General features: G+C 42.7%; 1 protein-coding gene across 4 annotated transcripts in view; it reads left to right on the top strand.

Annotated features, from left to right (window-relative positions):
* The window catches only part of nbeab (neurobeachin b), a 224,487-nt gene that overhangs the window by 209,153 nt on the left and 2,460 nt on the right, over positions 1 to 12,874 (top strand). For 2 of the 4 annotated variants that reach the window (XM_084351842.1, XM_084351840.1), the window contains exons 48-54: positions 4,377 to 4,466; positions 5,551 to 5,728; positions 6,591 to 6,662; positions 6,825 to 6,980; positions 8,276 to 8,446; positions 11,879 to 11,980; positions 12,309 to 12,505. In XM_084351842.1, the coding sequence (XP_084207968.1) occupies positions 4,377 to 4,466; positions 5,551 to 5,728; positions 6,591 to 6,662; positions 6,825 to 6,980; positions 8,276 to 8,446; positions 11,879 to 11,980; positions 12,309 to 12,505 (966 nt within the window). Of the gene's footprint in view, positions 1 to 4,376; positions 4,467 to 5,535; positions 5,729 to 6,590; positions 6,663 to 6,824; positions 6,981 to 8,275; positions 8,447 to 11,878; positions 11,981 to 12,308; positions 12,506 to 12,874 lie in introns of all 4 variants that reach the window. The other 2 variants (XM_084351841.1, XM_084351839.1) reach the window with 1 other exon arrangement.

Genomic DNA, 12,874 nt, shown 5'->3' with positions numbered 1-12,874 from the left:
GATATCCACCATCTGCTGTCTGCAAAACAAGTCATTTATATACTGTCACTTCCAGGGGCGCCTTTATTTATCAAGTGACCACTATGCAAATCACCTGCAGAAGATTTGGCTGATCTAATTACCAAACCATATTGTGAAAGGTTTGGTTTTCATCATTTTGAGAAAGGTTTAGGCGCTGCATTTCTTTTTTAATTTTGCGTCAGGCTGAGGGGGTTCTTAGCTGTCGTACACCCTACTGTTACCCTGAAAGATGACAGTACTGTTAGTTAGTTGCACATTAGGAAGCCCGCTACTCAGACTCCCTAATTGTGCCCAGTTGATGCAGTCGCTATTGTGACAAGTGAATGTATTTGTGCTGGAGAGAGAAATTGGCTCAGCTAATTGCAACTGATGTAATGCGGATATGATGAGCACTAATTAAGACAAGCCTTCATACCTTCAGTCATGTTTCCCATTCCAGATGGATTCCTCTTTTCACTGTAACATAAAGTATAACATTGTTTATCTAAACCGCATATACTAAAACCTTGCAGTTTCCTGATAATGCTTTATGAACAAGTCTGTTAAACAGGGGTAATAAAATGTAATTATTTGATTTCCTTGCATGTAAAGGATGTGAAACTGACTTACTGGCTATTCCAATATTGTTAACTGATGATTATTTTCATTGTCAATTAATCTGTTGATTCTTTTCTCAATTAATTGATCAGTTTTTTGGTCTAGAAAATATAGAGAACAATCACAGCATCAGATGTCTTGTTTTGTCCACAACTTAAAGAGATCCAGTTTACTATCATAGAGGAGTAAAGAAACCAGAGAATATTCACATTTAAGAGGCTAGAATCAGAGAATTTTGATTTTTTTTTCCTTGCAAAAAAAAACTCAAACCAATCAATCAAAGTAGTTGACAATAAATTTAAAGGTAGAGAAGGCAATTCGAGAGAAAAACAGTTGAAAACAGATCGATTAATTGATTCATCATTGCAGTTCTACAAACAACAAATGTTTCAATAGCCCCTGCAATCCTTTAAAAAATTTTAGTGTAGAGAATGAACATTTAGTATAAGCATTAAATGTCCAAGTATTTCTCCTGGCCGATCCAATAACAGCAGTTTTACTGCACTTCCATGCTCTGCTGTTAAGTTATTTAAGTTGAACAATTTCCTGCACAGGCTATGTTAACGTTATGATAATTTTGTAGGTGATATCTTGCAGGATTTATCGTACCTTCATTCCCACTACTGTTTACCACTCCTTCTGTCTCACACAAGCCAGCATGTGAGTCTGAGTCAGTGAGGTGGAGCATGGAAAAGTGCCCAATGAATGTCTTGCAAGGACCTGCTGAAATGTGACGATTGACTCCAGGGTATTGATTCATTCTGGGCTTGACAGGTGAAACTGCCGATCTGGCATTAGTCAGAACAATTAAGGCATTTGAAATGTCAAGAAATTAGAGGTCATGAGAGATAATTTCCGTCCGCGTGTCAGATGGAAATGCTGACACTCCTGACATGCCGCCGGGCCTCTGGTTGAGGGCACGGTGACAGCTCTACTGGGCACACTGCCGGAACAGCGGTCCTTCTCCACGATGCTCCTCCTGACAGGCTTCTCTTATGGAAAAACATGACAGCAACCCCTTGATTCAGACCCCGCTGTGTCACTCAGAAGTAAACAGACAAATTATTCATCAGTGGGACTCTATTCCTACTCAGCTGCCACCGCCCCTCCTGCCCCCTCTCAATCGACAAAGACAACAAAGTGTGCTGTGGCTAGCTGGTGAAGGGCTTTGAAGCATCTGACATACTTTAAATTGATTTCACCTTGATATTCTGGTAGGGATGGAACACAAGTGTTTAAATGCTTGACCTTAATGATAAACTCCCTTCATATGTATCACATTATGTATATGATCCAGTGTGCATGATAGGTGCATTAGAGGCAATCAGCTACTGGTGGACACATTGTTGGAGACATTTCTTCTCCCACTTACAGTAGTGCACATGTCAACTCCAAAGCTGTCACTCAAGAAACAGCCTGAAGGTAATTCTTTGTTAGTACTTAAGGATTAAAATAATTCCTGATGAGCTTACTTTAAACAAAATTTCAGTGGCATGTAAAGAATGGGCAGCAGTGCGGTCACATGAGAAAGTAACACAATTACACAGCAATTACATTGATAGTTTGTTTATGTGTATTTGCCTGTGCCTGTATCGTCTCTGTGCTGTTTTGATCAGTTTTTATAATCTGTTTAAACTATCTAAAAGCCAGAAGTACTTCAAGCAATTTGCTTCTGTAATCTACAGCATCAGTCAAAAGGTGAAAGGTGTAGCAGCTTCATATTTGTAGTTGCCACGGCTGATCTCAGGTGTCGTGACTCAGCATGATCCCACGGTGCTTAGCGGGTCACTGCAAGGCCGTGTTTGCATTCTGTCTGACAGAGCTGTTGTGTTGCTGCATTGCATGAGTGCACTGGAGGATGCTGTTAGGGGGATCATCCTCCGAAGTGTCTTTCTGTCACCAGTTTGGGGACCAGGCAGCAGATAAAGAGAGAGCTGCAGCCATTCACCTCCTCACGCCAAAATCAGACGCGAACAAAGTCAGACAGACAGACACGCAGACACAGTGCGTTATGATGGATGTTAGGTGCTCACCCAAGCAAGGCGGTTGTTGCTGGGAGGGGAGATCATCCAGATGGCTTTGGCAATAAGTGTCACTTATCAGCCAAAAAGCAGAGCCTGAAGTGACTTAAACTAATGAACTGCCTGTTAAGTGCTCTCCATCTCAGACTGAGATAGAGATATGCTTCTGACATACCTCAGGGAGGATTAGTGTTGAAGCACCTGAGAGATATTGACATGTTTTGATCATCTAGTGGAGGAACAAGTTCTTGAGTTAACCTTCAACAAGTCAGACCCCCGTTCCCCCGACACACAACACACAACACACAACACACAACACAAACATATACAGACAGACCCTCCCCCTTGCACTCTGGGAATAATTGCTGGGCGTCAAGGTTGTCAAAGACTACCAAAACGGGACATGCAACAGCCCAGTTTCCCTGGTAATAGAATCATCACAAGAAATATGGTGATGTTTTCCACATGGCCCTCTCAGCCTTTCTGATCTTTGTATCAAATTTCTCTATTTGAGCAGACATTGTGACCCTCACCCCAAACCTAACCTTAAATAGCCATAATGTCAGTTGCTTATTACTTGACGGACTGCGTTGTAAAGAAACACCGGCTAACACTTAATGGTTGCCAAATGTGCTCACCAACTCGCATGAAACTTTCACTGCTGCTGTGTGACAGCAGTCAGCCGTGCAGACAGCGCCTTTTTTGGTGCTGTGGAAGATAAGAAGTGACCAGGGGGTGTTAGGGGCGACTGTTTGACTTGCAGGTGGCCTGTCCTGATTCAGTATCACCTCCAAACTTCCCGTGCCACATCTCCCTCTGTGGCATGTGCTACCCAATAGGTCCTTTTGATAGTGAGTGGTGTGTACAGGGCAGGCGGAGGAAAATGAGGGCTAGTCACCCAGGCAGTCAGAAGGGCGGGTGAGAGGCTGAGCGATGTATGTTCCATTGTGCACAGTGGCATTGACGGACGTCTACAAGCTCCCCTCTGATGGTGGAAGTGGCTCCAGTCACATCAATCACTCCCAACGTGGAGTGCCCCACTTTCAGTCAAGCTCAGCAGCTCTTACTGCTTGTTTCTTTCCTCGCTCACTGGAGGCAAATGAGATCTTTTGTTTATTTAAGTAGAAGTTATTTTCTAATAATACTAAAATAGTCTTCTGGTGTTGTTTTTTATCCTCTACTCAGTGTGCCACTTGCCACGCTGTTTTTAGTTTTTTCCTAAGTCACAAGCACCTACCCCATCATACCCCATAAATCACCCTTCATCAAGGTACCCACTCCCAAATCACCCTGGTCTACTTGTGTGATTGTGTGCCTCTGTTTCATACGTCTGTGTGTGCATGGACTTGCTTTTCCCCTTTGTTTCAAGCACAATAACATCTAAAAGCGGGCCGGCCTGCTGCAGTCCTAGCTGGATGTCACTCCAGGTTAACGTTTATGCAGTGGGGGCCCCTGCGCCTGGAAATGGGAATGGTTAACTGAAGCATGTTAATAGGAAAAGGCTTGTCTCTTCCATACTAACACTTGGATGACTCTGCAGGCCGAGGGGGGAAGGGGGAGCACCCAGGCGGATTGGGAGTGCTCCCCTTTCCCTTTACCTCCCCCCTTCCTCAGAGGCACGGCTGAGTTAGGATTTGCTTGCATTGTCAAGTAACGCATTGACCCATCACTTTGATGCATATTGATTGTGACAGCCGCTCTCTCTCTCTCTCCTTCTCCCCTCTCTCTCTCCCGCAGGCCACAGAGGCGCAGATCCAGAGCTTTGGACAGACGCCATCTCAGTTGCTTATTGAGCCACATCCTCCACGCAGCTCCGCCATGCACCTGGTGAGAGCAGCGAGCATGCTGGGAAAATTCCCTGCACCTCTGGTGTTGAAGGTGGTGTGTGTGAGAGAGGGTGTTGGACCTGTACGAGCCTGGGTGGTGTGTGTTTGTAGGTAGACGCAAGATTGAGATAGATGCTCTCTGATTTTTCATGTCTATATATTTCCTGCAGTCCACTCTTTTATAACCTAAGATAAATATTTTAGAAGCTTTACCTCATGTAGGTCACAGACCCGCAATATAACAACACATTTTCAGCACTAGTTCTCTGCACTGTTTTATAGCTGTTACTGCCTTCTAGCTGTGCGGTGTAAAGGGAAGAGTGCTCCCTACTGGCCTAGCAGCTCCCCTCCTTCTGCTGTAAGCTGCTCTTCCCTGTCTAATCCATGTAATAGCCAGCCTAGCCCTCATTATCCACATGTGGCTCTCTCTGTTTCTCTCTCCCTACAAGAAACTTTGTAAGGCAGATCCCTTTGAGACCCTTTAGTTCAATTTTCTACTTTTCTAACAGATGTGAATGTTTTCATCCACTTCTGTCCACTTTTGTCAAAGGTCTCAAAATTAGAGATAGAATGAGTGCTGAAACTGGTTCAAAACTCACAGGGTATTGTCAGGATCACTATCTCTGCCCTTGCTTTACTCTTGCTACACATGTAACCCAGGGTTGTAAAAGTTGAGCTGAATTTCACTGTGGTAAAATCAAACTCATGCTTCTGAATCTTCCTGATACATGTGTGTCATTTATGCACCATCCCATGTGTACAGCCTATCTCATCTCAGTTTTTCATGTCTTACCCTTGTCTGACCAGTCCCCTTGTCTGACTGCACTGTCCAGAGGGGGTCAGTGCATGAAGCTCTCCTCTGTGTCTGAACCTAGTTTTTCCTCCAACCTCCACACTAATTGCCTATTTCCATTCTTTTTCTCTCATCTTTCCATACCTGTTCTTTTCATTTTCTCCATCCCCCCTTCTTCTTCCTGGTCCTCTTTCCTTGTACTCCTCCTCCTCCTCTGCCGTCATCACATCCCTCCATCCTTCCCCACACTCCGTCTTTTCTCTCTTCTACTCAATAGTGTTTCCTTCCACAGAGTCCTCTCATGTTCAAGGACCAGATGCAGCAGGATGTCATCATGGTGTTGAAGTTCCCATCCAATTCGCCAGTGACACATGTGGCCGCCAACACGTTGCCCCATCTTACCATACCTGCTGTGGTCACTGTCACCTGCAACCGCGTATTTGCCGTGAACCGATGGCACAACACCGTTGGTGAGTGGAGCTCAACACACATGGCAGGTGATATGTTCAAACATACACATGTGCCCTCGTAAAAAAAATAATAATAAATGTGCCACACCACATGCGATACCTACCACAGCAGTGGCCCTGTAAAATCACTTCATCACCGTCACACACAAGCCTGCCCACCGCGCATAATAGAGCTGTAGCCAGCTGGCTATGCGAGAGGCTAGCACCTCCTAGGTAAGCTGACCATGAATGTTTCCACATGTTCCTTTTCAGACATGTGTGAACAACATTACCCACAGAGCCCCTCCCTGAGAACCGGCCTCACCTCAGGGTCAGAGGGCCAAAGCAATGGTTACTAGGAAATTAGGCCGCAACTGCACCACATTCTCCTCACACGTCCCCATCTGTCACAGTAGAAACACACAGAGCTCAGGACCAAAGAGTCCGCACTGTGTGGCTGATCTGGCTGCTCCCACACTAATGAACACAGCTGCAGTGCCCTTGCCATCCTGTCGTAGAGGAGGGAAATGCGGTTTGGCTTTTCAGAATAGTAATGATAATAAGGCCACCATATTTTCAGGCATGTTGCTGTTTCAAATGTGGCTCCAGATACAGATTGCACGGATAAAATATCTCCATTCAGTTTGACACTGTGAGAAAAAAAACAAAAGTCCAGTAAGACAGATGGAAATCTTTCTGATGAACCTCCAATACTTCCATCTCCTGGAAGAGACTCTGAATTAACTTTGGCTCTGAAAAAGGGAGCAGGTGTGTGATTATGTGTGCGTGTGTTTGTGAGTGTTTGTGTGTGTCTGTGTGTAAGAATGCACATGTGCAGAGGTTAGAAATATCCTCAATAATTCATTTCCTCATGTATCCCCAGGTCTTCGAGGAGCACCAGGCTACTCTCTGGAGCAGGCCCATCACCTCCCTATAGAGATGGATTCTCTGGTTGGTGAGTAAGCGTCCTTGTTTTTAATAAAAAAAAATAAAGGAAACAAAAAATAGAACACTGACTTTCATAGCGATTTTGGCAAGGGTCTCATTTCAATAACTTATAACATGTTTGTAACTCCTTGCGTATTGACACCTGTTCTGTATTTCCTTTTTTTCACAGCCAACAATACTGGAAGCAACAAGCGTCAGATCACAGACCTAGTGGACCAGAGCATCCAAATCACCACACACTGTTTCGTGGTGACAGCTGACAACCGCTACATACTGGTGTGTGGCTTCTGGGACAAGAGCTTTCGTGTGTACTCCTCCGAGACAGGTAGGTTGCAGTGTAAACTCTATTTCCTATAGAGGTGTGCAGTGATGTGTGGAGGACTCAGCGCTATGATGGGAATAATACAGTATTGTTGCTGTTCTCTCCTGACAAGCTGTGTAGAAAAATGGATGTCTATACTGTAATACACTGAAATCCACTGATTTTCTTTCTGTTGATAATGACTAAGTGGGACTAAGTTGATAATGTCAGAAACATTCTTGTTTAATTATATAAATGGTTATCACTGCCGCTTGTGAGGACCACCCAAAGATGAATCAGATGGGTCACAAAGGCAAAGAAAAATCTGTTGTGTTAATTTTTATTTTGTCTGCATGTTCTTAGAGTCCTATGTTGCCATGGCTCAAGTTAAATATTCTGTTAACACACATAAACCCTGCTTCTGTGCTCGGGTCAAAACCCTTAACCTAACCCTTGGAACATAGGACCCTCGGAACATCGGGCCCTTTGTCACAGCCTGTACTTTACTTGAGTATTTCATTTTTTCTGAAGCAAATATTGTACTTTTTACCCAATATATTTATTTGATAACTTCAGTTACTTGTTACATTGCAGATTGCATGATGCATCAGAACCAAAGCAGCATATTTTTTAATAAATTCATTTTTATTTTAACGGCAATCAGATAAAAAAACACTGACTCTGATAATGAGAAAAATGCTGAAAATCGGATATGATATTGGGCCAGGTAGGAAATCAGTAAACCCATAGTATATAGTATACATGTAAATATACATTCATTTATTACTTTACTTTATTGCTAGAAAATTACTTTTGATTCTTCAATACATTTATTGTTATATACTTACAATACAGTACAATTTGTATGGGTTACTTTTACTTTCACCAAAGTAATATTTATTTAGTCTTGTATAGTAGGACTTTTTGTAGTTTTACAACATTCGGTGCCATATGAATCTGAAGAAAATAGGACCCTGGGAACATAGGAATGACTCTGAAACTTTCACCTCTTCTGGCCTCTAAAAATCATCCAATTATAATAAATCAAGAGGAAAAAATCGCTCCTGCGTGCTGATCTGAACTGTGTCCACACTAAAGCCATAATATGTGATGAGAGGTCACAAGCAGACATTGATTAACTTCAAAGCCAATAAGGTTGGGAACCATATTTTTTACTATACTGGAAATATTTTTCTACTTTTTCATACAATACTCCCTTAACAGTAAGTGGGCCTTTGAAAACACAGTTGGCAGTAGTTTCACTGTATTGCATTTCCTTTCAACTTCATCAAAAACATGTTTGTACGTACTTTCTTTAGGGAAGCTGACCCAGATAGTTTTTGGCCACTGGGACGTGGTGACGTGTCTGGCCAGATCAGAGTCATACATCGGAGGAGACTGCTACATCGTCTCTGGGTCCAGGGATGCAACACTTCTGCTGTGGTACTGGAGTGGACGGCATCATATCATCGGAGACAACCCCAATAACAGTGAGTAAGAGTACACATACAGTGGCAATACTCTCTGGACAAAGCTACTGGAAAATGTTTCAGTCTAGTATTTCACCCATTAAATGTTCTACTTTGTTGTTGAGTAAAAGCCCATAAAGGTGCACGAGTTTACTGTCAGCATTTTTAGAGTGATATAGGAAGAAAGAGTCTTTGATCAACACTGGAGAAAAGGCATTCTACCCCTGGAAATCAAATAATGTGTAGAGACAGAGAGATGATAATTTATATGCACTGTAGCTGTGATATATTAATGTGATCCACGGCATTGAACTGTGCTGCTTTTAGGTACTGTAGACGACTCCAGATGTCTTGGCATTCAAAATGGTAGACCCCAGTGTGTGATTTATGCAGCTCAGTTCATTTAGCTGCTCATTCCCACTGATTGTCTGTGTTCAAAACAATCCATCAGAGCAGGAGAAGCAGACTTCACATTACTGTTTAAGCGAGGAGCGCCATATATGGTGTGGAACTGGAACACTGAAGATGTGGAAGAGTGTTTTTATTTTATTTCTGGATGATATTATGTGCGTGTGTGTGTGTGTTTGTGTGCATGAAGATCTTGTGTTTCCAATTGTCACAGATTCTAGTAGCTCCTGATTAGTTGCGAGTGTTCTCTAATTAACTTCACTGAGGCTCCGACAGTTAATTAAGAATTTCAGCTTGGTTGCCTCCAATTAGCAAGGGGCAATAGCACTTGTGTTACTGCAGCAGGAAAACAGTATTCCCCTGATATTCATGCTACTAGTGCTTACAATGCATCTTCAACGGACAAAAGGACGGGACGCTACATGGCTCATCTCGAGAAACAAGAGACAGGATGTGTTTTCACTCGGTCAAATCAATTCCAATGTCAATATCTCATCAATAGTGTCTGACCAATATGTTTTTCTTCAGGGCCGATAACAATACGGATTATAGTTTAGAATGAAAATCTCAGAGTCAAAATTTAGAATAACCAATGGTGGAGTAACTAAGTCTACTAAGTACTGTACTTTTCTGCTACTTTATACTTCCACTCCACTACATTTCGGTTACCAATATTGTACTTTTTACTCCACTACATTTATTTGCTAACTTTAGTTAATAGTTACTTTGCAGAGGCTCAAGGCTTGTAACCAGATAGTGCTGTGGGCAGGACATTGACTGGGACCACAGAGTGGTGACTACAGACAGAGAGGGTGCTGCATCAGGGCCAAAGTTGCACATTTTTGAATTAATTTACTGTGTTTAAACGTCAATCTGGCAAAATAAATAAATAAATAAATTAACCTACTCAGATTCTGATAATCATAAAAATGCTTAATATCAGATCCGATAAGCAGTCTGTCTCTGTTTATAAACATAACAAGGTCAGAAAGACCTAATTTGGTTCAAGAATGCAGAACGCTAGATGTGTGGGAGCTGTGAGAAAGGGGACGGTTCTGTGGAAAATGACTCAATCTGCGCAAACTGTTAATACTGAATGTTTGACGCAGCACTGCACAAACATCTGCAGCCAGGAAATATCAGTCATGTTCAAATATGGATGGCAAGCATTTGCAAGGACCCTAAGGGATAAACCACGGACACCTTTTCATATCTTCACACTTGAAGTCCTTTTTATTCTCTTACTTATTGGCTTATTCATTCCACAAGCCTCATTCTGGTGATTTCATGCCTATTATATTTTCTATACTACTGCTTGAAGGTTGTGTGAATATGTGGCAGCAGCAGCCCTCTGGATCACTGCTCCCTCATCCCGCAGATGTGGCGTGGCCGAGAAATTGATTTCACCCGCGCCCCAAAAGGCTGCATGTGTCTTAAATGTGTAATAATTAAAATAACTTCCAGCTCAATCAAGGCCCTGCCTCTCAGACTCGGCCCGTCACACCGGTGCAAGGGGATATTTGCACCGGGTAATTGTGGTGGCTGACTTCGGCTCGTCCCAGAGGGCCAGGAGAGGGTGGGGGGTACACAGTGCAGGCTGATTGAATCTTTTGTCGGGTAGGTGAGCTGCACAAGGTCCCTTTTTCCCCCTGGAGGCTTTTTCTGACACTTGTCCTATTCAGCCCCCCTCGACAGTGGGTGCTGGGACTGACAGCACTGCTCAGGTCCTGGTCTCAGAGGGACTGTGCTGCATCGATCACAGTCCAGCTCACTGACTGGACCGCTACAGCTGCAGAGGCGATATGCCGAGCTGGAGGAGGAGATGATGGGGGAGGAGGAGAGAGGTCTGACACATGTCCACATCATCTATCAGGGCTTAACTGTCATCGAGGTGGATGGAGAAACTTTCACTGAAATTGGCTGAACTTGGAGTCGCGTGTGGACACCAACAGCTACATACTGTATATTTAATGGTAACTCAATGCAACTCAACTCAAGTTTTGCTTGAGTTGCTATAACTACTGGGCTGAAAGGTGGTGAATACTAAAGGTCCACACAAATTACACCATTAATTGATATCACTACAAGGAGTTTTTAATACAGTATTCGATAGTCAGCGGGAGCTATTAATGTAGAAAAGACCGTGCTATACACGTTTTACCGGAGCATGGTGATAATGACGCAATTCTACCAAGATGAAACCATAGTCACATTATCTATTCAAATTTTCAAGTTGAACCAGTATTCGAATATTCAAAAATAGAATGTATTAAAAAAGTGTTTCGGCTTTCTTACTTTCACTCACTTCCAAAACAAATCCAAGCTTTATACAAAAGAAAGAGGTGGTGCTCATAACTCTTGTCCACAGGGGCCGCCAGAATCAACAAAAAATTAGTTTCTCAGAGCTGCTTTAACAGAACTTTAAATTAGAATTAAAATTATATATTAAAAACATACAATAAAAATGTGAGTGCCTAAACCTTGGCTGCATTTGGTTTGCATTTCATAGTTTGTTGTCAAGTGCGGATAATTCCCACTGATTACAATAATGTGTGGGTGATTAATTGAGAGGGTTCAACTCTCCGTAAGAAACAGATCATAATTATAAATTACCATTATTGGTGATCAGTGAACACAAAGAGCGCCGCTTTCATACTTCTCTTCAGACACCATTCTGGCAGCATTGGGCTCCAGTTGCCATGAAACTCCCCTCACTAACCTCTCCCCTGGCCATCATCAATCATGTGACACGCAGGATGAAATCAAGTGGCTCGGCTGCCATCGGTGGGCATCCCTGCATTTACATGACAATCCAAAGGGACCTCCCTGCTAGCAGATGTGTGTCACAATCGCTGGGCTTGTGTTTATATGATTTTATTGCCTGATGAAGGTTTGCTGGTGATTATTCACAAATGCAGCATACTCAGGATATTCAATATGCTACACAGGTATCTAGATTGTTTAGGTGATATTTTTAGAGTCAGACTATAGATTTAATAAATTAAACCATTTGTTTTATGACATTGTGTATCTGTTATCTTTTAGGTGACTACCCAGCACCAAGAGCAGTTCTGACGGGTCATGACCAGGAAGTTGTGTGTGTGTCAGTCTGCGCAGAGCTGGGCCTTGTCATCAGTGGAGCCAAAGGTCAGTGTACTTTTCCATGTCCCTTCCACGTCATTGTCATCAGAGAAAAGAGAAAATCAGGGACACTTCTGCTTTGAGTTTAACTACAGTCATACATATGATTGTATTACAACCTCACATTGACAGATAGTCATTTCAGTAAACACTCCAGACCTGCGCATGTCCCCAGCTAAACAACATACCTCACAGAAAACTGTGGAACCAGGAATCTATCTCTGATCATGCTCAGTAGTGATCTTATAAAGTGAGAATCATTTATTATTTTATTTTTTACATTGACACTTTGCTCATGTTTGTGCGTCTATCTGTGCATGTTTCGGTTTGGCAGAGGGTCCATGTCTGGTCCACACCATCACAGGAGACCTGCTGCGGGCTCTGGAGGGGCCGGACCACTATCTGTGCCCACGGCTCATCTCAGTGTCCAGCGAGGGGCACTGCATCATCTACTACGAGAGAGGCCGCTTCTGCAACTTCAGCATTAATGGAAAACTGCTGGCACAAATGGAGGTCAATGATTCCACCAGGGTAAGCTGACACATGCCTTTACACCAGGGTACTCCATTAAAGATGTATCTAATGCTTTGTTCATCTTAAGTCTTCAATATTTAAAGATTTGTAGCTGCCCACTATTTCAACCTTTTACAGATATACAATGTAACATTCCCGCATTAAAGCAACATTATGTAGAAATTAGATTTCTCACAGTTTCTGAGTGCTAGTAACTTCAAACAAAATAAAAACATAATGTAATGATGTGCGAATCATCGGGACCTATATTCAAATAAACACAGTACAAACACAAGGTTTTTTCTGTTCAAACTGATAAACTTTATTGTTTTGTGTAAATTTACACTATGAATGTGATGCTTGCAACACAGAAAGTGAGAAGAATCA

This window comes from Pagrus pagrus, assembly GCF_965226575.1.
Source record: "Pagrus pagrus genome assembly, chromosome: 4".
Lineage (NCBI taxonomy): Eukaryota > Metazoa > Chordata > Actinopteri > Spariformes > Sparidae > Pagrus > Pagrus pagrus.
The sequence above is the reverse complement of the archived record's forward strand: the minus strand, read 5'-3'. Positions and strand labels throughout refer to the sequence as shown.